Raw genomic sequence first — 22,438 nt, 5'->3', positions numbered from 1 at the left:
TGACTGTTTGAGGTTGTGGACAGGTGTCTTTTATACTGATAACGAGTTCAAACAGGTGCCATTAATACAGTTAACAAGTGGAGGACAGAGGAGGCTCTTAAAGAAGAAGTTACAGGTCTGTGAGAGCCAGAAATCTTGTTTGTTTGTAGGTGACCAAATACTTATTTTACCAAGGAATTTACCAATTAATTCATTAAAAATCCTACAATGTGATTTCCTGGATTCTTTCCCCCAATTCTGTCTCTCATAGTGTACCTAGGATGAAAATTACAGGCCTCTCTCCTCTTTTTAAGTGGGAGAACTTGCACAATTGGTGGCTGACTAAATACTTTTTTGCCCCACTGTATATATATTCTAATTTTGTTTAAACTGTCCCTTTAATTCTTAAAACAATATTCTCTCGATTAAGCCAAAAACTTTTCCTTTGATGTTGTTGCTTTCTCTCACAGGTCAGAGGTAAAAGCCAGACAGGATGTCAAACCTGACTACCGCCATCCTCCATTCACTGATTACAGGCAACCTCCAGTAGACTACCGTCACCCGCCGGTCTCTGATTATCGCCAGCCGCCGACGCTGGACTACAGACACCCGCCTGGCATGCTGGACTTCAGACAGCACCCTGCAGCTGCACAGTTTCCTCTGGGGCTGCCTCCTGACTTCAGACCCCAGGTAAACCCAGACCAGGATCCATTCACTTGAGATGAGACTGAGTTGTACAGATGAATTTGTATCCAGTTAGCCAGCACACTGTAGAGTTGGTTTTCGCTATAATGGTCATACACTGTTATTTGCGGTGGGTTTGTTAAAAGTTCTCTACATGTTTTTTCTGTAGGACTATGATTACTTTACGGTGGAGCTGGAGAAAAGTACAAAGGGTTTTGGCTTCAGTATCCGCGGGGGCCGAGAGTACAAGATGGACCTGTTTGTGTTGCGCCTTGCTGAAGATGGTCCCGCCATACGTAATGGAAGGATGAGGGTGAGACGACAAAGTTGAACAGCTCTTGTTGTTTGTTTGAGTCACAGATGTGCACTGAGAAGCAGCAATATGTCAGTTTGACCATCTGAACCTTCATCGAAAATATACACATATCACAACATGCTTGTCTGTGATTTATTCATCTCAAAGAATTTAAAGCTGTTTTGAAATGTAACAGCACATAGTTTAGCATTTCAAAGGAAGACCGTCCCTGCTGTTGCTCTTTGCAACATGGTTATTATCTTTCACTCCTTTTATCAATGCAAATCTTTAATTGACTGTGTGCCCTGCTTGGGGCAGCATTAGCTCATAGTTAGGAAAGCGTGACACTGAGTAAGTCTATGTGCACATGAACTCAGCTCACCCTTAAAAACTCCATTTGAGGTTCACTTGAACAAAGCAGCAGCTGCTCAGTGGAGCTCCACACCTACAGTTGATCACTCTATTTTCTTTAGACAAACACAAGCTGACAGAAATCGACCCTCCGCTCTGTGTGTCTCCTCCAGGTAGGGGATCAGATCATTGAGATTAACGGGGACAGCACTCGGGACATGACTCACGCCCGCGCCATTGAACTCATCAAGGCGGGGGGCCGGCGGGTCAGGCTGCTGCTGAAGCGCGGCTCAGGGCAGGTGCCAGATTATGGTAGGTAACCCAGGAACAAATTAAGTGTCTAACCTCTTTTCACTCTCCTCTGACCTGATCACTTTCTAACCTTTATACTAGAGATTCATTGTTTGAGGTTCAACAAGAATGCTACGTGTTTTAACATTTTAACATTTATATCTTTCTGCCTTTTACTCCTGGCTCTGCAGTCTTTTGCTCTGTATTTAAACTTGTCTTTATGTGAACAACTACTTTGTCCTTATATTAGAATAACACCCTTCCCTTTAGCCCTCGTGTGTTGTAACCCCTCTGCTTTAAATCTAATGATTGGTATAGGCTCTTACTTGCCTTCCCTCAGGAATGGTACCTTCCAACCTCTCCATGTGCATGAAAGGTGAAACACTAAGCTCCCCCTATTTCTTCCTAATGGGACACTCTAAAGACACGGTTTGTGGAAAACTGCACGTCTCTCCATACTGATTAATCTGTGTTCAGTGTAGCTGTGCTCTTGGCATGCGTGTATGTATGGTCATGAGTTAATGCATGGGAAAATGGCAGGCGTGTGAATTGATGTGTGTTTCTCTGCGGTGGCTTCTGCGTGTTGCAGTAAGAGAGCAATATGCTTTGAAGTGACCCTCCAGAAAATTGTATCATCCTGAAGAGGGCTGTAAAGTAGACAGTGTGAAATCAATCTGTTCAGGATCAGTCTGTCACACAACTACAAACATGCTCATTGTTTTCAAGCACTGAATGAATCCTGCCCCACATGTCTGTTGTGGTAGATTACCATTCAGGTGTAGAGGCCTACATGGTCAGGTGTGTGTGCTCCTCACACACATTTGCATGCAATTTGCCTGATATTATATTAGTATTAGATGTTTGATTGTATTATTGTGTACATCTTTGTTCTCTCTTCTTTTTTCCTCTTCTTATTCTCTCTGTGTGCATGTGCATGCAGCTTTGTGCCACTCTGCTTTTACCTTTTACCAACCTGAGAATGTTTTCGTGTTCCCTGACAGACTGTGACGGCCCCTGGGATTCCTTTTCTACAGCCCACTCTGCCCTGCAGGAAGTGACCCTCGAACCCTACCCGAATCCATTGCTCTCATCCCATCCAGCCTCATCCCCAGACTCCCTTCATCAGCTCCCTCTAGAGGCCACAGTGTGCATGGCAGACAAAGCTCCACACCTGACAGACCACAGCTCCATGAGAGGGGCTACAGGTGGCAGGTCCACCCAGCAGAAGTGCATCATCAGGGGGCAGGGAGCCCCTCAGGGGTCTGGAGAGACGGACTGTGACAGACAGCCTCGGGCTTTGCCTCCCAAAGCTGTCCTGGGGAGGTCTGTTGAAAGAAGAGAGCAGAGGCAGAGGGAGACTTGCTCCCCCTGCTGTGAGAGGAAGGGTCTGCACACACAGGCCATGAGCACTGTCTGGCCCTGGGACCCCTATGTGAGTGTGAATCTTAATGGAGCCTCTCTCGGTGGCAGAGAGGGACACGTCAGCCTCCAGGAGAGGCTGGTGTCCAGAGGTCTGTTTCCCAGAGAAGACGAGCGGGCCAGTGGGCTCTGCTGCCCCTCCAAATCCATGGAGGATAATCCTGCGAGGAGCACCGCGGCCTCCCCTGGACCCTGGAACGTCCCCGGCTCTGACAAACTTCCCGGCACCCTGAGGTCCTGGACCTCCACAGTGAGCAGGTAGAATGATCTGGCTGGTTCCGACCGGATCACACTGTCTGGCTCCGCTTTCAGTTCCCCATCAGATGGCTAGGAAACAGCAGTAAATCCCCCTCACCCTCTCTTTCTGTCCTGTTTTATTTCTTCATCCACTTCAAAAATCATATTTTATTTTTCATTTTTTTCTTACAAATAAATCATTATTACACCCACCACCTTAAAAACAAAGGAACTTCACAGCTGTTGTAACATTCAGTATAAAACCGATAAAGAAAACATAATACTGCATTTTGGACCCTCAGATGCAACAGTGTTCTGATCACAGATGGAGCAACAATTTCTGATTCTGAGTGGAGCTGTGCTTTCGACGCGTACCTTTACCTGCTCGACCGTATCTGGCTCAGATTGGTGAGTGCAACGTAACCTCAGAGGGAACAAGGTTCCTCCCAGGACAGAGACATATGAACATCCAAGAGATTTACTTTGCTCCATTTTCTCTCTGCAGTGCGAGAAGAGTGAGAGTACAAATCTGTCAGAGGGGGACAGTGACACTGACACTCCTGGAAGACATGGCACAGACCCACTGGACAGCCTTTTAACCCGACATATGTTAGATCTCACATGCCTACCAATATATCATATACTGTAAATGTAAAGATGTGAAAAATATGTACATTTGGTAATCACAGAAACATACCTGTTGGTGTTTTTTGAGGCAGTGTTGTAGTTAGATACATTGTAAAGAAAAGAGAAAAAAAACACCAGGACAGTATTTTAGGATCACTATTTCCATGGCCTCGTCTATTACTACATATCAAACTGACTGCAAGTCACCAAACCCAGTGTGCATGGATATAAACCACCATGTCTTTATTCAAGGACTCACGTGTCTTTTAGAGGTGAAGTATAGAGAGGATAACCTCTGTGGAGCGGACCAGTTGCTACTCACGTGAGACTAAAAGAAAATCTTTTTTTTCTCATCAAATTTAACTTTTGCGTGACTGAAAACACTTTGCTTTGTAAGAACTCATAATGTTCTGCGTTCCGTACGCAACTTGATCACAAGTCAAACATGCAGTCATTGTGCCGAACTATGAGCTGTGTTGTATTCATTTAATGCTCAACGATAGAATTTTGTCCAGTCTATATTTCCCATTTCTATGCCTTTTACTGTGCTAAGTGTACCACATCACTGTGGGGGAGGGGCATCGGTATGGGAAGAGGAGGCCGATGGATATGAGGTGGGGCGGAGTGCCTTACTCAAACTAATGCAGAGCTGTTGCCGTGGTGATTTGTTTCGGGAACTGAATGCAAAACAGATGTTAATGACCATGCACACATATCAGCAAACTGTTGAGTTGTGGAGCCTGTTTTCCTCTGACTTAACACCCAGCAGTATATTTACAGTTAACTTGATGCACTCTTATCATATTGATGATTGCCCTGGTCCCCTGGTGTTAAAGGGGATACAATGTAGCCTGTAGCATTACATCCTCTTCTGGAGTTGTGGTTTCTGTTGTTTCATCAGTCTCATTCCAGCTTTATTTGTCCATTAAGTAAAGGAAACAAACTGAGAATGCTCGTTGAATCTGAACCCAAGACGTTAGATTATCTGTGGAGCGGGTGTTCAATCAGAACATTTGGATCCTGGCAGAGCAGAGACGTGCTGCTATTGAACGGAGACACCCAAGATGAAGTCACTCTCCTCCTGCATTTCTCCTGACATCATCCATTCCTCTCAACAAGATGTTTGCTCTCATTAAAAATGTATCACCAGAACTTTGGAGTAGTGGAGGGCCAGATGAGTTTAGAAAAAGAATCACGATGCATTGTGACAATTCGCCTGAATGCAGCACGATGGGACATCCAAGCTGTACTGGTAAACTGGTGTAGGCCTAACTGGTCACCTGACAATGCACCTGCAGACTGGGACACTAGAAAGACCTGAACAGTTAATACAACTGTGTTTCATGTGATGAACATGTTACCAAGGAGCATGTCAACATGCCACTAGGCTGTAGAAATGTGTTTACTGTATGTACAAATGTCAAAGTTCAGAAAAGATGAAAGAATATTTTATCTAGCCCTCTGTCTCCGTCCAGGCCGTCCCCCTGCCTGCTGTGAGTGATTTTGTATACAAAAACAAAAAACTGCTTTATTGGAACTTGTGAAGGATGGCACGTTCATAAATCCCCATTGAGATCAAGTATAACTGTGTAGTGTTAATTGTGTATTATTCACCTTGTACAGCTGTATTCCTACAAATATGGTTTACTGTATCATTGATACTGTAGTTTCAAAGACGTGAACAACTATTTTTATGAAATGCGACAGTACTGATATATTACATTTTGCTAAAAAACAAAAAACTTGTTTACTGAAAGATATTCTGAAATACTGTCAAATAAACTCTTGACATGGTGTAAAATATGTATTTGTAGAGATTGTTTTACTTGTGACCATAATGGTGAGAACAGCAATCCACTAATCAGAAAAATCTTAAATGTGAGGTATGCTGCTTTTGAATGTTTCCTACAATTCTAAATCCAATATTTTTGGATGGACAAGACATTTGAAGACGGATATTTTACATACTGAACAATAATGATTGATAACAGAAGCCTTAGGTGAGACTAAACTAGAAACAATGTTAAAAATAATGGGTTGACATCAAGTTTTAAGTGTTTATTATATAACAAATCGGCCTCATATTTCCAACAATTATTTACCCACAGGAACAATTTAAAACCCTTGTATTCTTTTCGCACATACCAATTTAGCAGCCATGCACACTCACACAGGTTTCCTTTCTTCATTGTAGCTGCTTACACCTCTCTTCATCAAATGTTGAACAGAGCTATGCTGGGAGTTTTCTAAGGTCACCAGACTACATCCAAGAATCAGACTTGTGTTGATTCTGGGGGAAATGCATGTATCTATCAAGCTTACACTCAAAAACATTACCCTGAGAACAGATCAGTGAAGACAGCTGTGTGAGTGTAACCATGGCGCTCGGACACCAGGTACCATCTATTTAATGAAGTCAGGTCCACAATAATTATGTAAAGAATCAGTGTTGGAATCGCTGTGCAGCTTTGCAGTGAAAATGACAGATAATTAGGAGATATTGATACAAAAACCCCTCACAGGCAGATGAGCACTCATGTCTGAAACTTGCACCGACCCAATAAAACTATAAAGAAATTATCCAATGATCAACACATTTTTGAATAAAGCAGGGACGTATTCCATAATAAAACAACTTGTAAACATGTCCCCAGCATCTGGTCGCTGCTCAGTGGGTCAGGCAGAGACGGTGAGCAGAGGGCAGCCGAGTCATAGGGTCTCTTCTGACTGAACGCCATTTTCTGTAGGAATCAAGGTTTCACCGTTTGGATGCTCATCCAGAGGAGCTTCCTGATGAACACAAACATGCATAATGATCACAGTAAAATAAGGTTATTATCATAAAAAAGAGTAACATTTCAGTTGAGACATAATGGTGTCTACAGGGTTAAAGGTCATGTAATAATAATAATAATTGGCTTACCTTAAGATTTTTATATATTCCCATTTGTAAACGGCAGCAAACAACATCAACCAAGAATCCTATCGCACCATGGAGCATGCCTGCAGAAGAGAAGAAGCTCAGATTTACAGTTTCTAATGGGGGTTTAGCTGAAGTGAAAATAACTTTTCAAAGGTTTTTCAAAATGATGTTTAAGTGCTACCATCAACCTATTAATCATTTATAAAAAGGATGAATTTTGTGTTTTTGGCGCCTGTTTAATTCAAGTCTTTCACGAGTGACTGTCCACCCTCAAGCTGAATTATTCCTCAGCAATTTAAACTTGGAACTCTCCGGAAACTTCATCATCTTTGGGACAGTTAATGGCAATACATGAATCATCTCCTCCCATTATCTTTAATCATTTTGTGAAAACTCCTGACAGTCAGCTTTAAGAAGATGATTTACTGGATTAGAGTACAAGATTGGATAAAGTAACATTCTTAAATCCTGCTGTACCTAATAGACCAGAGGCACTTAGTGTGCCATGTCTTTAAAGCAGCATACCAGCATTGATGCCTGCTGCGAGCCCATTCAATGAATCAATAAAAATACATAAGATGTAAGATTCAATTAAATGTTGCATCTCAAAATAAAATTCAAACATCCTTTTTATTTGTATGGCTTGAGAAGTCCTAGATCTAACTTGCATTGATCTGTAGGACCCCTGTTTCAGAAACACACTGGAGCTTAATCATGATTTAGCCCCTACTTTAAAAATACTACATAAAATAATGAAATTAAATAAAATAAATACTTAATTGCTGCTGCTAATTTTATGATTGATCTCCTTGCCTCTACTATTGCAATTTAATGCGGTTGTGTCCAGGGACTGTTTGGAAAATATTTCAATCAATTTTAAATATAGGCAATATGGGGTTGAGTCATTTGAATAACAATTAAGGCCCTTAATATTAATGAATTCACTGCCCGTGTACAAGTTTGCATGATCCAGCATGCTACAATGTGTTCCAGTGAGAGAGTTGATTTACCTGTAGTAGAGAAAATGCCTCCGACGATGCCACAGAGTCTGACAAGAAACTGCCAGAGAGGCATGTGCTGCTCCGTGACTTTGACCATTAGTGAGCTGATATCGTATTTCATGAAGATCCCCGAGACTCCATGGCTGCCTGCAGCATGGTTTATCACTCGTTCCTGCACAGCATGGAGAAATACATGTCCATCATACTTATACATACTGCACAAATAGATATACCTGTGTACAATGTGAACCTACCCGCTCAGTGACTGAGTACTGATGAGTGTCCGCAGAGATCTTGTATGTGTTCAGTTTGGTGGGCACAATGGTGAGGAAGTACTGAAACATGTGGTTGGCTGGAAAAATAACCCAAATATGTGTTAGCTCAGTGTAAACGCATTACATACGCTAATAATGGAATAATGTTTGGCAATACAAACACACATTCGGGAGAGATTTTCTCTGTGCCGTCCAGAGGGCTGATGATCCCAGGAATCACTTCTCCAAAGGACAGGTGGTCGATCCGGTGAGAGAAGTTATAAGCTGTGACAAAACACAACAGTTTTCATCATCGTGAATACAAGTGAATACAACTGCTTTATTCTAACAACAACAACTTTAATGCACAGTAAATATTATCTGCGTTTTCCCCCAGTGTGTCAACAGACATAAAGAAGACATGTGTGCATCAATATAGTGAACTTACAGTCATGGCTGACGAGTGCAGCTAGATGGGCGTGGCCTCTGGGATGGGGGATGGACCTGTGCAGAAACATAAAGGTCAGAGGTCAGCATCTGCTAAATGTTTTCAACTTTACGTTTTATAGCTATGGCGATACGTACTTTCCAACCGTAACATGGAAGTTCCCTGCCACCTTGTTAACATACAGGTGTCCATGGATCCTGCAGGCCGTAAAGGAGCTGGGACTGTCCTCACTACGGGGGAAAAGACCAAAAACAATGGGGAGGAAATACAATCGTCATTATTGAGGGGAGGTGAAAACAATTCCTTGTTAATCTTTATAATTGTGTGTTAATTGTTAGCTTATGCTGTACCTTCGAGGCACAGCGGGAGGAGCTCCTCTTAATGCACCCTTAAAGAGAACGTCCTGGAGAGCGTGCTCCACCCTCAGACGCTCCTGTATGTGCAGTAGTGTCCTAACAGAGAGGTAAGGAAAATGTAAGAAAACAAAAACTCACTTGGTATAGGACAAAAACTATTCTATGTATGAAACACAGTTTTGTATTTGAGAAGAAAGAGGTTTCAACATGTAAAATGTACAGGCTTGCTTGTTCTCTACACATCAGTTAAAATAAATGTACTGCTTTACTTTCTGACCGTGCACCAATAGTCTATACAAAATATGAAAACGACAAACTGTAAATGTTGTGCTACACTATGAGAGCTGAATTTGAAATGTAATGTTAATAGCATAGCTTAATTAAAACAAATTCCACCATATTGCTTTAGGAAGTGTCTAGAATTACATGTTGAAAATGTAATTGTAATGCAATTTGAAAAATGTGATCTTACATGTGCCATAATCTCTGCTCTGGAGGGAGCTCAAAGTGGGCCTGAAAATGAACAAAAGACAAATATCAGATGAGCAGAAATGAAATACTCCAGTTACACAAAGAAAATAGGATGTAATGCATTTTTTCAATTCTATGACGACAACATATTTAATACCATTGTGCACACTAAAGACGCTCATACTCACTGGTTCATATTTTAAGCCATCAGAAGCAACCATGTTTTCTGCCAAATCCAGAACATCTGCACCGATATCTGCATTCAAATTAAAAACATCCGTGAGATGCTTCCCAACTAAATATGAATGAGTACTTTTTCTAAAGCTGGAATACAAATTAAATACAGAAATGTTTTGAACTTACATTGGCAGCGCATGGCCACTGTAATGTCAACGTTTATCCTCAGTTTACTGTAAGGGAAGAGCATATGCAGTTAGTGAACATACTCAGCAAAGACCACTACAGTAGGTTGAATTACAAAAACAACGTACAGCTCTTCTTTCTCTCACCTGCTGTAGTCCTTGTCCACCTCATACTCATACTTCATCCATGTGTTTGTGTACACAAAGAACTCCAGGAAGGCGAGGACAGCCATGAGAGTGAACGCTATCAGAGACACTGGAGAGAGTATCAAAATGAGTCATTGCGAAATTAAAGTCACTTCTTTACAGAGTTGGAATGTCACCCAGTACACTTAATTAAGTACTGAACTGAAATACACATTTGAGGTACTTGACCTGAATATCCAAATGTTATGCAGATGTTTACTCCACCTCATAGGTAAATACTGTAATTTCCCTACATTTGTGTGACAGCTTCAGATAACAGTATTCTTCCTGTAAAGTGAAAGCATGTATCTCTTGCTATACTGATTGTGATTGGCTGTGATAAACTGTAGGATGCAGTGTTTAATTCATTATTATGACGGGAACATTTGACTGCAGAGTAACATATTTTACATTTTAAACTCGTAATACACATTGCTGTTTTTAAATCAGGACCTTTACTAGAATAGAGTATTTTTACGGTGTGGCACTAGCTCTTTAAGGATCTGTAGTATGTGAAGGCTTCGTGGTGCTGTATGTGTCTGTGTTACCTGTCCCGCCGCTGGCTGTGGCCTCCACATAGCTCTCGGGGACTTTGGGGAAAGCGTCCAACTCCTTCACAAGGGTCAGAGCCTTCTTCTTGGTGAGCCTCCTCATGTCAGGAGCAGTAGTCGAGCAGCTTCGGGTGAGTTCCTCATAAAGTGGGTTAGTTTTCTTGCTGGTAGTTTGTTCAGTAGTAGTATTGTCAGTGTGTCTTCTGTGTGATGACGGTTAACATCACAGCTGTTAGCAACCTAGCTGGCAGTAGCACTGATGTGAGTAAAGCTAGAAAGCTAGCCGGCTAGACATGGCTACGGGCGGCTGGTCGACGTAAAATAATAAAACAATATTGTACAATTAGCCCAGTCCAAAGGGCTTTTATTCACAGAGAAGCATAACAATATCCCAAAACGTGAAGTAATTTACCTGTAGTGTTGTGAGCTATATAGCTACAGTGCTGTCAGTTCCACATCCATGGTTCAACCCATAGGTTCAACCCCATTGTCTGGAATAAAAACTGCCTCTTTCCGGACTCAGCGCCCTCTGGCGGTAGCTATCCATAACCGTTGGTTACAAACATACAGAACCACTGTGTATTAAATGTTAGTGCTTTTATATGAAGATTTCTATTAAATAACCCGCAGTCTTTTAATCGTTAACTATTTGATATTTCCATATCGCATTCCTACTCCAAATCAGTGCAGAACTGTTTAACTACACTAGATTTCTATGAAATAATCAGCAGTTTTTGAATTGTAAACTATTTGTTGTACTCAATAGTTGTCAATTCAAATACTGCCAATTATTTCATACAAATATTCATATACAAATACAAAAAACCACTAACATTCTATAAAAGGAGGTGTCCTACTTGTCCAATGTATCTAAACTGCTACATGGAGTCATTAAGTCATATGACATGGAAGCTAAAACAAAAATGTTTTGGGACTTTTCAATAAAAGGTGTCTTCAACTTCCGTTCACTCCCTTGTGGGAGGATTAATTTGTACTACCTTAAATACTTCAGGTGATAGTATACTCATATAGTGCATATTTGTAAACAAGTGTTTGCCTCGCTGAGATTATCCTGCTCTGTGCAGTATACTGGAATATTGCATGGCCCAATGGATGGATTATGAGATGCTGCCCCATACATAAATCAGATTAGTCTTATTATTTTAACATATTTAGAGGCCCACTATTGCAATGTGTCAATTCTAAACATAACTTTTTTTTTGTATTTAGAGCCCATATTTCCTAGAAAAGTTCAAATGAGTTATGCTACTAGCAACCACTTGCCACACAGTGATCTTTAGTCTTTTGGGTTCTAGGGTAACAGAGCCATTTGAGTTGACCATATTTACTGCCTTGATGCTTACAATTTGAGAGGGCTTACACATTGCTGGTTGCTTACCTTCAATTCTGTTTAAAATGTAATATCTTTGCATCTCAATTTTGATTTAAAACAAATCAAAGGACAACATTTGTCAAAGATATTGTTCATATACTTGAGCCAAAAACTGTTTCCAAGACACAATAACAAATGTCAGAGGAATTTTTTGTTATTCTTTCGTTTTTGGAGAGTCAATACAATAATTATTATGACAGTTATTATTATGGAGCAGCTTTAATATCTGATTATTAAACTCTGACTATATGCTTTTCAAAGAATCAGGAGCTATTTTTTAAATCCACAAAATTAAACTGAGATGTAAAAATATCCCAAAAACAAATGAAGCACATTTTAAAGACGGGACTTTCCCTTTTACACCAAAACGGTATCTTTAATGTTGATCAAGGGATGATTGGACCCTCCTCCCACACAGCCTGGTTTCCAGCTCTCCTCTCAAAGAGCCTCTGCCCTGCTCATGTGTTCTTGAGTAGTTTGCTGAATCACTGACATTCAACTTTTTCACTGCGATGCAAGGTGGACAGGTTTACATATAGCATCAGAATAAATGCTGCTTAAAATGTTTATGAATGCAGTAACAAACATATTTCCCTGTTTTAAAGGGGCCTACATAATTAAAACGCTTCATTATAATGCTATTGTAATAGTGTAAACAGTAGTAGCTGTGATTCAGGTTGAGAACATTAATAACGTTAATGTATTTTAAGTAACATAAATCATGATAGACATCATGAGAGATTTCTAAAGTCAGGTGTGCATCTCTTCAAACAACAAATAACACTATATGCCTATAACCATTTCATAAGGGAGGGCTTTCTTACTTTCAGTACTAAAGATACATCTATAGTGAGACACTATATCACTTCAAGTATAACCTGCTTTTTTTTAGTGCTATGCAGGCATAAAACAAATAATCATGCCGACAAATATCCAGTGTCCGCAAACAGTTCATAGCCACATCTAACATCAAGGGTTGTGACGCTCCTCCAAACAGATAATGAGTGGAAAAGTCAGCAGATATTGTTGAGGCCAACACAAACTCAAATGTACATCATGACCTCCTGCTAAAATCGTTGTAAGGTTGAAGCTCAAGAGGCTGAAATCCATTCCCATTCTGCTCACTCTATTCTGCAGGTACAGAGTCCGGACCCTCGTCCTGCAGGACAGCTGTCTCTAAGCCATCGGAGGTGGGCGTGTCAGGCGGCTCTTGAGAGAGATCTTCAGAGCATCGGCTCACAGTGGGTGAGATCACATCTGGACTTGTGTCACAGGACTCTGTGCTTTGCTCCGAAGTGGCTATTTTGATGGTTCTGGCAGAACTGGGGGGACCTGGATCAAACTCATCGTCATCGTCCGCCAGGATGGGTGATTCATGAATATCTGACAGACAAACAGACATATCTTAGACAGGATGTTTTAGGGAAGTTTACTGAGGTTATAAAATGCCAAATGGAAATAAATTGCTAACTTACTGCTGAAAGCTTCAGGGTACTGCTTAGCAATCTTCCCTTTTAGTGTCCTATAGGAGCAAAGGAGGCCAATAAACAGAGGTGTGTGATTTGGGTTTGGGTATTGTTTAAACGTTTTCTGTACTTTTGCTCATAAAATGCCCTAGTTCGGTAGAGATATTACAAAACAATATAATTTAATACCTTTTTTTGGGGAGTAATAAACCTCACCATTCGATGCCAACACTTTATTGTCACTGGGATGGATTATTGACTTCTGCATGCTGAAGGTTTGAAACGGAAGCATCAAAACTACACTCCCATTATTTCCTCACCCCTCATACCACCACCACACACCTTCCAATACAAATCACAACCTTTTTCCTCATCTACCTGTGTGTGTGTGTGTGTGTGTGTGTGTATGTGTATGTGTGTGTGTGTGTGTGTGTGTGTGTGTGTGTGTGTGTGTGTGTGTGTGTGTGTGTGTGTGTGTGTGTGTGTGTAGTGACATACCTGATCCTCCTAAAGACGCTGTCCAGATCCTTTTTCATTTCCACGAGGGTACGAGTGTGGAGAAGGAAGCGCTCGTTCATCTGCTGTAGTCGCACGTTGGAGAGCCCGTTGAAGTTGATCAACATTTCATTGGTTTTCTCAAAGCGGTCAAGCCTGTTTACACAATTTTTTCAACAAAGCAACAATTATCTTCAGATATAGGTTTTCCAAGAACAATGCAGTTCTTAGAATAACTGCCACATGCAAGGAAAATTACCTGCCACACAACACACCCATTTTATATTTGGTAATAATGCAAAGTAGCAGAAAAGCCACAAGAAGATAATCACACCATGACACTCACATGTGTCTCTGAGCCTGGATGATGGCGTTAACATCCTCAGAGTTGACCATGCTCAGCATCCTGTTGCAGAACACGCCAGATGCTGTGGGCTCCACCATTGTTACGACAAAGCTGAAAAAACAAACCTTTATTTAATAGAGCGAGTAGTATAATATGATTTAGAAGAGCTCATAAATATAGTTTAATCATAAAACAAATGGACACAGTCAGTTACTCAGTGCCGATACAGCTCGTTACATTCTTTATATAGACTAGAGTATTTGGTTAAATTCAGTAACTGTAGCACACTTGTCTTTTTCTACATTCAAACCCATGCGTTTAGTTTTGCTGTGGTATTTTAATGCATCATTTTTAACGGTGATAAACTTCATTAACGTTCAGCAAAGTCCCCTGTTAGCATCAGCAACCATGGATTATCGTTAACGTTAGCTGCTGAGCTAAACTACCGAGCGAAGCAACACAAGCTATGTTAGCTACCTCTCTATCTCCGAGGATGTTTGCGTCGACCTCTGGTTAATTTATTAGCAGATTTGAAATGATTCCTGCAGCCCGAAGCTGAATCTGACAGCTGGCAGTAATATAAAAACAAAGCACTTCCGTGTTTTTTTTTACTTTCCGGTCATAGGACCACCGTTTCCGGTACTTTAAAAAAAAAGAAAGTCCTTCCTTTTTCTTTTCTTTATTTAAAACTCCGCAAATTACAGAAGTATATTAAAACAAATCTCATCTGGTTGGATCATCGTTAATAAATAACTTCATTAATAACAGGGAAACTAGTAAACAAAATAATTGGCACATCATTAGTAGATTGTATGTTATCTGAAATAAAAGGTGTGTTTGTTCCATTTTATTTTATTATTTAGCCATCAAGTATGGAGTTACATTTTATACCATTATATAATTAAAAAAACATTCAGAGGTACAATTTTTAAAAAAAAGGCTGCTTCTCTGATCAGCCCAGAGAGAACATTAAAATAATACAGAAATATGTTTTTAAGTGACGGGGGATAAAGAATAGGTCACGTGCTTTTAATGTGTTTCCACTGTGCTTCAAGACTGCAATAATGAACAAATAGCTTAATAGTTACAGGAGTACATTTGTGTATTATTCATATCAATCACTTCAACAATATTATTTATCTTGTGCAAAAAAACTTGGAAGGCTCCTGTGCCTTTTATGTAGTGTCTTGGTTATATTTGGTGTTTCCGATCATTTCTGCAAAATTTAAAAAATCTTAATAGGAAAGGAGAAATGTATGAAAATGAAGGGCTCCCAAGTTTTGCTTCTTCTGCGTCTTCTCAAATGCAAAAAAAATCTAAAGTTGGATCTGAGACTAATACCTGATGTTATGTGGTATATAACAAAAACACAGCATCTCATATTCAATAACTCCATACTTCCTGAAAATTCACAAAAGTACTTTTATTAAGGGACAAGTAAAAAAAGTACATGATTTATAAAAAATACAAAATTGCTTTGTCTAACTTGTAAGCTAAGTAAATGCATAGCAACAGTACATGCAAGTCTAAAGTTAAATATCCTACAATTCTGTAACATTGTTAAGCTACAGGCTAAAAGGGAAAAGTACATTTTGGTTGCAATCTATCATTCAGTCTACATGATACATATCCAAAGTGATGGTACAGAATAAGTTAGGTTGCACGCAACTCAACTGATGAGTAAATAAATACTTAACATTTCACAAATATTGACATCCGGTAATTCAACGCAATGTTAAATGAAGCCTGCGTGAGAATTACATTCGATTTATGAAGTAGAAAATCCTTCTACATTTAAGCTAAAGATGAAAATAATTCATAGTATTACACTTCTAAGCAGGGATGCAGTGATACAAATAAATATGAAATAAATAAATAATGAAACCCATATAACAGCCGCATGGCTTACCCAACCCCTTATGTACATACCACACCCTCTGCTGCCGACTACAACATCACATGTATGAAATTTCCTTAGTGTTCTGTTTGACATAAACATACATACAAATGACCTCGGAGAAGCACAAGTGTCCATAGAAAACCTGCATTGATTTGACATTGGGTGAATTTCAATGTGCTTTGGCTTTCGTTTGATAAATAAGGTAATATTAGGCTATATATCACAACACGTTTGTGGTATAGAAGAGGCAATGGCATAGAATTTCAACTTGTACAAAGTTGTTTACCTATCCTGACCCAGGAATGAAGGGAATCACTGATATTGATATTGTTGAATGACTATAGACCGATTTAGTTTTACTGTTTTGTGTGGTATTGTTATGCAAATAATTATTTTTCCTTTTTTTTCTTTCTTACATATAAAAATAAGTTAAAACTTCAGAGAAATGGATCGAAAAAAATAAAAAGCAAGATTTACAGTTTATATAAGGCCATGCAATTTTAGTAGACTCATGCATCAGATCGTTAGGTCTTTGGGATGAGTGGGCTTGCCATTCATGCAAAATGCACTGTGTGTTTCTGAGGCCACAATAAACATACTGTCCCTTTGAGTTCCTTAATACCGATCCAGAATGAACACTAGCACTGTCTGTAACACATCATTAAGGCTGGTGTATTTGCTGTTGAAGCTGTGAATAGGCCTTGTTTAAAAGGGACCCACACAGGTATTTGCACATGGAGACAGTCTATAACAAACTCGTTGATAGGAATGGGGGCGAAAAGACAAAAACAAAAGGGCTACTGTACAGGTCTGTGCTCTGTCAATGTAAAGTGTCATTCATTCCAAAACAAGATATCCACCCTTTCAAAAAGAGCCATCTACTCTCAACAAAAGGAAGCAAAACTAATGCCATTATTTATTAACATATATGCTCCTGAAATATCCACACTGAGAATGGATTCAGCTGTATGTTTGAAAAGTTGAGTAATGAATTTCAAGTAGCACCCTTTTCTCTGAGTTAGTGGATGTGTTTTGGAATAAAATCTTTTGAATGTACCAGCAAACGAGAGCTCCAGCATTTAATCTAAAGTAGTTTAAAAACACCACGAAAAATGGTCCATCGTTAGAATGGAATGAATATTAAATACAAAAAAAGAGTGGAAAAACGACAGTTCATAAGTTACCATTGAAACTAAATAAACAAACCTCCAACATTTGTATGGAGAAGACCAAAGGATTTTCAGCTGCTTTATGATTGAAGGCAATCTGAGGCCACTTCTTTCTGTAACTGCTTGAGAAAAAAAACAGCTCCTCAAGATTTCTTCAGAGATGTGTGCAAGGCGGAGTTTTGAGTTTACCACCCAGCCTCCATCCCCACCGTAACACATAGCTGTGCAGGCTCTGCACCTTCCTCACACCTTGTTGTCTCCTTCACTTCCTCTTCCGTCTGGGATTCATGTCCGCTGACACCCAGGCCCACCTGCCCCTCCTCTATCTCCACCTCTTCCTCCTCATCTTCCTCCTCCTCCTCTTCTTCCTCCTCCTCCTGCTGCTGCTGCTGCTGCTGCTGCCGTTGTTTGTTACGGCAGCATGGTTTGAACAAATGGGGGTCGATGAGCACCTCCCCGAAGCGCCCCTTGTAGATTATCCCACAGCACACCTTTTGCCTAGACAAAACACAACACATTGCATCTATTCAAGTGTGTGAAGCAACACCAAAACAATTAAAAGGGTCCTTCTGTGTCTTTACATGCTTTAGGCCATTATTAAAAATGGAGTGAGTGAGTAACTTTGTTATCCTTGTATGCCTCTACAGTAAACAAAGAAATCGAAACCTAAAAAGATTCTTGAGGAATTGATGAAATAGATATAAAATATAACATGATATCGAAACATCTTTTTACAAACTCACACAACTCCTGCAGTACATTTTAAGTCTCATTTATCAATTTGTATGCTCTGTACTTCTCAAACATATGCATTTATTCAAAACCATACTTCTAAAAACACTTGAATAATCGGTATCATGCTTGTGCAGAAACACTACTGGTCAATGTGAGTACTCTATGCAGAAGTCTTAAATGAATAATTAGTGACGTTTTAGTAAAAAATGCATGTGTTTCGAAAGTAGTGATCGTACGACTAGATAAATGAGACATAATACTGCACAAGTTGAGTGACAGTAGGTAAACATATGTTTTGATATAGTTTTGCTTTTGCTAAACAGACCCCATGTTTATTTCAATTCAACAAGAATGTTCTCCTTTTTTGGATTATTTTCTCACCGTGGATGTGCATTAGAAAAACAGCTTTCTTCAAGATAACACAGGCTGAGTGATTGATATGGAAATTATCCTTTTTAGGATGACTTTTCTTTAAAGTCATTGACCTCTTGCCTTAACAATTCAAGCATGTATCATCTATTATGTCAATAAAAAGCTGACTGAACTTGTTTCTGTAAATATTAAATAATAAGTCAGTGCTTGTGCTATACTGTCTAACTTACCTCTTCCAGTAAGTGAGGTCCAGAAAGGAGAAAACCGGGGAGCGGCTGGATCCTGGGCTGAGCTCTGAGTCTGAGCCGTCATCTGACAGGTTGCTGTAGCTCGGAGACTGAGCTGGGGAGGTGCTGGAGGTGGTGCTCTGTGCATCTGAATCTGAGGGTGGAACAATGAAGGGGTTATATTAAATATTTGTTGTGTATGAAAAAATAATTTACTCTTAAAGGGAATGAAAAAGAAAGATCCATAAGACATTTATCTGAATGCCAAAATGCAGAACTCACTGTTTCTTTTGAGCTCTTTCTGCAGCCTGCTGATCTGGCTCGGCTGGGCTTTCTTGGAGATGGACTTTATCTTCTTGGGCCTGGAAGTTATCTTTAGGCTAGGACCTCCTCTGGCATCAACAACCTGTATGCAGATGAGAGGAAATTAATAGTACTACATAAATCAGTTATTTTATCATGACCATGCAATTCATGCAAATCCAAACTCACGTGGTTCCAGTTCTTCTTGGTCCCCACTGGAAGCTTTTTCCATCGCTTTACCAGGAGCACACAGGCGTTACAGATTTCTCCAGAACGAGTTTCGCACAGCCTGCAAGATAATTATAGTTTATTACATAGAAATTACAGAAGGAAATTGTTCAAATCAATAAGGTGTGTTGAAGTGGACACATTAAGGCGGATCTCTCCCTCCAAACCTCACGAGTTCTGCTGTGTCTCTTACCCAAAACAGCTCCTGAAGTCTTTCTCGTATCGCTTACTGTCGGTGAAACGAGAGCTTGACGACTTGGCACGGCAGATGCAGCAGCCGTCCAAACTCCTGTACATCTTTGGCTTATGAAAGCCAAACATCTATGTGCGAAAAATATATTTCAATATTAACATCTCAAGCTCTCATCGGTGAGCATGACGTGTTATCGGCAGTAGCCTACCTCCCTGCAGCCATATATATTTTATTGTACCATTTCAGTTCATGTGAATTAATGCAAACAATGCTGGTGTTTCCCACATTCACCGAGCACTACAAACATTCAGGGAAAGTGATTTTGATGGTGCATATCTCTCCGCTTTGACCCACATGGGGGGGAAGTAGGTCAACAGTCAGACAGCGTGTCAGACAGATCATGTCACCATACTGAGCTCACAGAATGCACGCTTCATTTTGGGAACACAAAATATTAGCACGCACTTAGTCTTATCCTCGAGGCTGCACAGGATACGTTATTTGCTGGTGTTTAAATGTAAGCATATTGCCAGAGTAATGTAAACATTTGAATGTGTGTTGGGGAATTCACTCGTAATGCAATAAACACGCCGATTATGCAGAGGAATTATGATTTAGGTTGCTAGGCAAAATGTAATCTCCACAGCACATGTGGATCTGAACTGCGGCAAAACTGCGAGCCGCGCCCCCCAGACTGGGCTTTTTTTCTTGCCATCAGTCCTCGGGGTCCTCAGAGAGCAGACAGAGAGCAGGAAACATGAGAGACCTCTCACTCTGCTGGTTATATCACACACAACCTAAATTGAACGATGAAGGGGAAATATAAGAACCATACAAATGTATCCCGATGACGGCAGATATCAGAATGACTACTACAAGGAAGTTTGCATGAGGATGTAAATCACATTTTAAATAACTTACAGCAGTAATAAATCTAACATCTGTAAATCGACAATTAAAACTGTGGAACGTTATTATTTATTAAAATATATCTTGTATTATGTCAGTATGATGAAGTCTGTACAATAATACTCATCAAGGCTATATCTAGCCTTGCAAAGCCAGATGTAAAAGTATACACATTCTTGGAATTGCTTGTTGTATACTTTGTATATAATACTTCAGAAACTTGCAAACAAACTTGCAGGTGAAGTTTTTTAAACCAGAAAGGTGTAGGCTAGTTATACAGAATGAAAAGTAAGAGTAGTACATTCAACTTATAGGTCTATTATAGACCCTCATTTAACAAACGTATTCAACATACAAAAACATGAGTAACAAAAAAATCACATGTAAGAAGGGACAAAATGGTCAAAAGGGTATTACAATATATTTTTTAAGGTATAATCTACGTATTTACATGTCATTTTATGTTTGTTTTAAAATAAAACAGTAACCTTGTATCAGCTCAGTGCCTGTAGTATACTACTAGTAAGACCACGTATTCACTCTCGAGTAGCTCATCTGTAAACTGCAGACGATCTCTGCAGCAGAATACGGTAGCCTACGTGACGCAACTCAACATGGTAACACACTTCAGAGGCGGAGGCAGTGTGGAGAAGGGGGTGTGATGCGATTTCCCGAAAAAGCCGTAATATTAAAAGTAAACTGAAAGAATCCAGCAGAAAGCAGTTCAGACTTGCTTAAATAACATGTGTACTTACTCAAATATAAGAATAGCCCGAGAAATTCGCTTGTTTTTATCGAGAGAAAAGTGCAAGTCGCCAATTTCACCGCCCACTTCAGCGAGGAAGCATGGCATGCCACACGACCTGCTTCATGCGCACCCATTTTATGATGACCGTCCCCTGCACGACGATGCCCGACTTTCCTTCCCAACATTAACTTTATGTAGTGAAATCAACTAATGCAAACACATTTCGGAAGGAAACGTCGTATTTTCGACTGTAAAGGAAAGACTTTCCGAGAGAATCGTGAAATTTGATCTTTACTCTTTGTTATTCCACAGCCGCGTCACTGCAACAGTCCACCTTCAACTACATGTGCACGAAGTTGAAAGCGAGGGCATGCTTAAAGTCGGTTTTTGTGCTCTTTTTAAACACTAAACAACATGTTCTTGTACCCAGCGTGAGTTTCAGGAGGCGTTCATGGCCAGTTTAGTGTTTGCGGTGGCTGTTTTGTTGACAGCGGCGCCCGCGTGCTGAGACTGAGACGCATCTTTCGTCCGGGTGGGCGTGAGAGATTCAACTTGTCTTATTTAGCAGGAGCAGACTGCAGGCGCACTACCACAACAATGTGGATATTAATGCATTTTAGAAGACTGTGTTTCCGACCGTAACGATCTCAGTAACCGACCGCCAAATTTCGGGATTTTAAAGAGGGACGAATTTCCTCCGACAACAATAACAACAGCCATCTCTCGTGCCTGCGTATGAAGCCAATTCTGACACTATTTAACACATTTTCGCATACAACTCCCCTTCTTCACACTTTGCACGGTTACTTTAACTGTTTATAAGGCGAATTACACACGGAGTTGACCACCCAGCCGGTGTTGCTGCAGGCCTAAAAAGAGCAATTGTTCTGAGACAACTCGGAGCTTGTTTTAAATGTCACATCTGAACATACAGCGAATACTTTTAAACCAAGTAAAGCTTCAAAGATCAACCACACGTTTAGAAATCAGATGCGGTCTTTACCTTGTTGCAAGCTGCGTGGATCTGATACAAAGTAGTACTCCTTACAGCGCTGTGCTACGATGTGACTATTATGAAATCAAGCCGCATCAGTAGCCCGCTCCCTTGTTGATGTCTGCGCCTGTGGACGGGACTGGATAGTTGTGGACAAACTGCGCATGCGTTGTATCCACACCTCCATTTCAGAGTAGGGCAGAAGGCTTTTTTCTTTTTCTTCAATCAAAGCATTTACATAAACGACGTGTGACGTGTCCGTGCGTCTGCATGCTACTGGCCTTATAAGGATGGGAACATTGCGCGGGAACAGGGGGCTCGGCCCCGGTTGCTATGGCACATTGGAGAGCGTAAGCAAGGGGGCGGGGCCTGTCGTTTTACTATAGAGCGCCAGATGGCTCGTCTGCAGGCTCGGCGTCTAGCAGCGAGAAGCGCTTTGTTGATTTCAATTGCGTGACAAATTAGTGGTAAATAAAAGGTGGGAGAAACATGCCCTCCTCCATCCAGTGGTCAGTTCAGGGCGAT

At 40.4% G+C, this 22,438-nt stretch overlaps 4 protein-coding genes across 6 annotated transcripts; 1 reads left to right on the top strand and 3 right to left on the bottom strand.

Moving 5' to 3' along the window:
• Positions 1–449: 449 nt before the first annotated feature.
• LOC104940841 (membrane-associated guanylate kinase, WW and PDZ domain-containing protein 2-like) lies at positions 450–5,465 on the top strand (the record flags this gene model as incomplete). The annotated part of the gene is made up of 4 exons (XM_010765838.1): positions 450–669; positions 833–976; positions 1,483–1,621; positions 2,602–5,465. Coding segments are annotated over 4 exons (1,183 nt in total), but the record flags the coding sequence as incomplete, so codon positions are not given.
• A 448-nt stretch (positions 5,466–5,913) lies between these two features.
• LOC104940840 (endoplasmic reticulum-Golgi intermediate compartment protein 2-like) lies at positions 5,914–11,003 on the bottom strand. Of its 3 annotated transcripts, none has more exons than XM_010765835.1 (14): positions 10,848–11,003; positions 10,433–10,742; positions 9,846–9,954; positions 9,700–9,746; positions 9,525–9,592; positions 9,338–9,378; positions 8,860–8,961; positions 8,647–8,739; positions 8,510–8,565; positions 8,248–8,346; positions 8,062–8,159; positions 7,817–7,979; positions 6,807–6,886; positions 5,914–6,673 (listed from the first exon to the last, which is right to left on the bottom strand). In XM_010765835.1, exons 2-14 carry the CDS (start codon positions 10,536–10,538, stop codon positions 6,593–6,595), a joined length of 1,143 nt encoding a protein of 380 aa, XP_010764137.1. In that variant the 5' UTR covers positions 10,539–10,742; positions 10,848–11,003; the 3' UTR covers positions 5,914–6,592. The 3 variants fall into 3 exon arrangements, with proteins under 3 accessions (XP_010764137.1, XP_010764139.1, XP_010764136.1); XM_010765837.1 differs by having other exon boundaries at positions 10,433–10,638; XM_010765834.1 differs by having other exon boundaries at positions 10,433–11,003.
• Positions 11,004–12,177: 1,174 nt separating this feature from the next.
• Positions 12,178–14,755, bottom strand: kxd1 (KxDL motif containing 1). Its single transcript, XM_010765833.1, has 5 exons — positions 14,613–14,755; positions 14,136–14,246; positions 13,793–13,945; positions 13,304–13,350; positions 12,178–13,211 (listed from the first exon to the last, which is right to left on the bottom strand). Exons 2-5 carry the CDS (start codon positions 14,231–14,233, stop codon positions 12,955–12,957), a joined length of 555 nt encoding a protein of 184 aa, XP_010764135.1. The 5' UTR covers positions 14,234–14,246; positions 14,613–14,755; the 3' UTR covers positions 12,178–12,954.
• A 782-nt stretch (positions 14,756–15,537) lies between these two features.
• sinhcaf (SIN3-HDAC complex associated factor) lies at positions 15,538–22,159 on the bottom strand. The gene is made up of 6 exons (XM_010765832.1): positions 21,923–22,159; positions 19,263–19,390; positions 19,031–19,130; positions 18,821–18,944; positions 18,542–18,692; positions 15,538–17,702 (listed from the first exon to the last, which is right to left on the bottom strand). Exons 2-6 carry the CDS (start codon positions 19,388–19,390, stop codon positions 17,390–17,392), a joined length of 816 nt encoding a protein of 271 aa, XP_010764134.1. The 5' UTR covers positions 21,923–22,159; the 3' UTR covers positions 15,538–17,389.
• Positions 22,160–22,438: the final 279 nt, after the last annotated feature.

The sequence above is a fragment of the Notothenia coriiceps genome, unplaced genomic scaffold, assembly GCF_000735185.1.
Source record: "Notothenia coriiceps isolate Sejong01 unplaced genomic scaffold, NC01 NC01_scaffold00002739, whole genome shotgun sequence".
Lineage (NCBI taxonomy): Eukaryota > Metazoa > Chordata > Actinopteri > Perciformes > Nototheniidae > Notothenia > Notothenia coriiceps.
Note: the sequence above shows the minus strand (reverse complement) of the source record. Positions and strands in the feature narration are given on the sequence as shown.

Bases quoted from the DNA above. Each gene is read 5' to 3' on its own strand.
- LOC104940840 (XM_010765834.1), bottom strand. From the start codon at position 10,538: ATGAGGAGGCTCACCAAGAAGAAGGCTCTGACCCTTGTGAAGGAGTTG. The intron at 8,566-8,646 runs GTACGTATCGCC...GTTTCTGCACAG, and splicing joins TTCCATGTTACGGTTGGAAA to GTCCATCCCCCATCCCAGAG. The intron at 6,674-6,806 runs GTAAGCCAATTA...TGTGTTCATCAG, and splicing joins GAATATATAAAAATCTTAAG to GAAGCTCCTCTGGATGAGCA.
- kxd1 (XM_010765833.1), bottom strand. From the start codon at position 14,233: ATGGTGGAGCCCACAGCATCTGGCGTGTTCTGCAACAGGATGCTGAGC. The intron at 13,946-14,135 runs GTGAGTGTCATG...TTGTGTAAACAG, and splicing joins ATCCAGGCTCAGAGACACAT to GCTTGACCGCTTTGAGAAAA. The intron at 13,212-13,303 runs GTAAGTTAGCAA...TTTGTCTGTCAG, and splicing joins GTACCCTGAAGCTTTCAGCA to ATATTCATGAATCACCCATC.
- sinhcaf (XM_010765832.1), bottom strand. From the start codon at position 19,390: ATGTTTGGCTTTCATAAGCCAAAGATGTACAGGAGTTTGGACGGCTGC. The intron at 19,131-19,262 runs GTAAGAGACACA...ATTATCTTGCAG, and splicing joins GACTTCAGGAGCTGTTTTGG to GCTGTGCGAAACTCGTTCTG. The intron at 18,693-18,820 runs GTGAGTTCTGCA...TTCCACCCTCAG, and splicing joins GAAAGAGCTCAAAAGAAACA to ATTCAGATGCACAGAGCACC.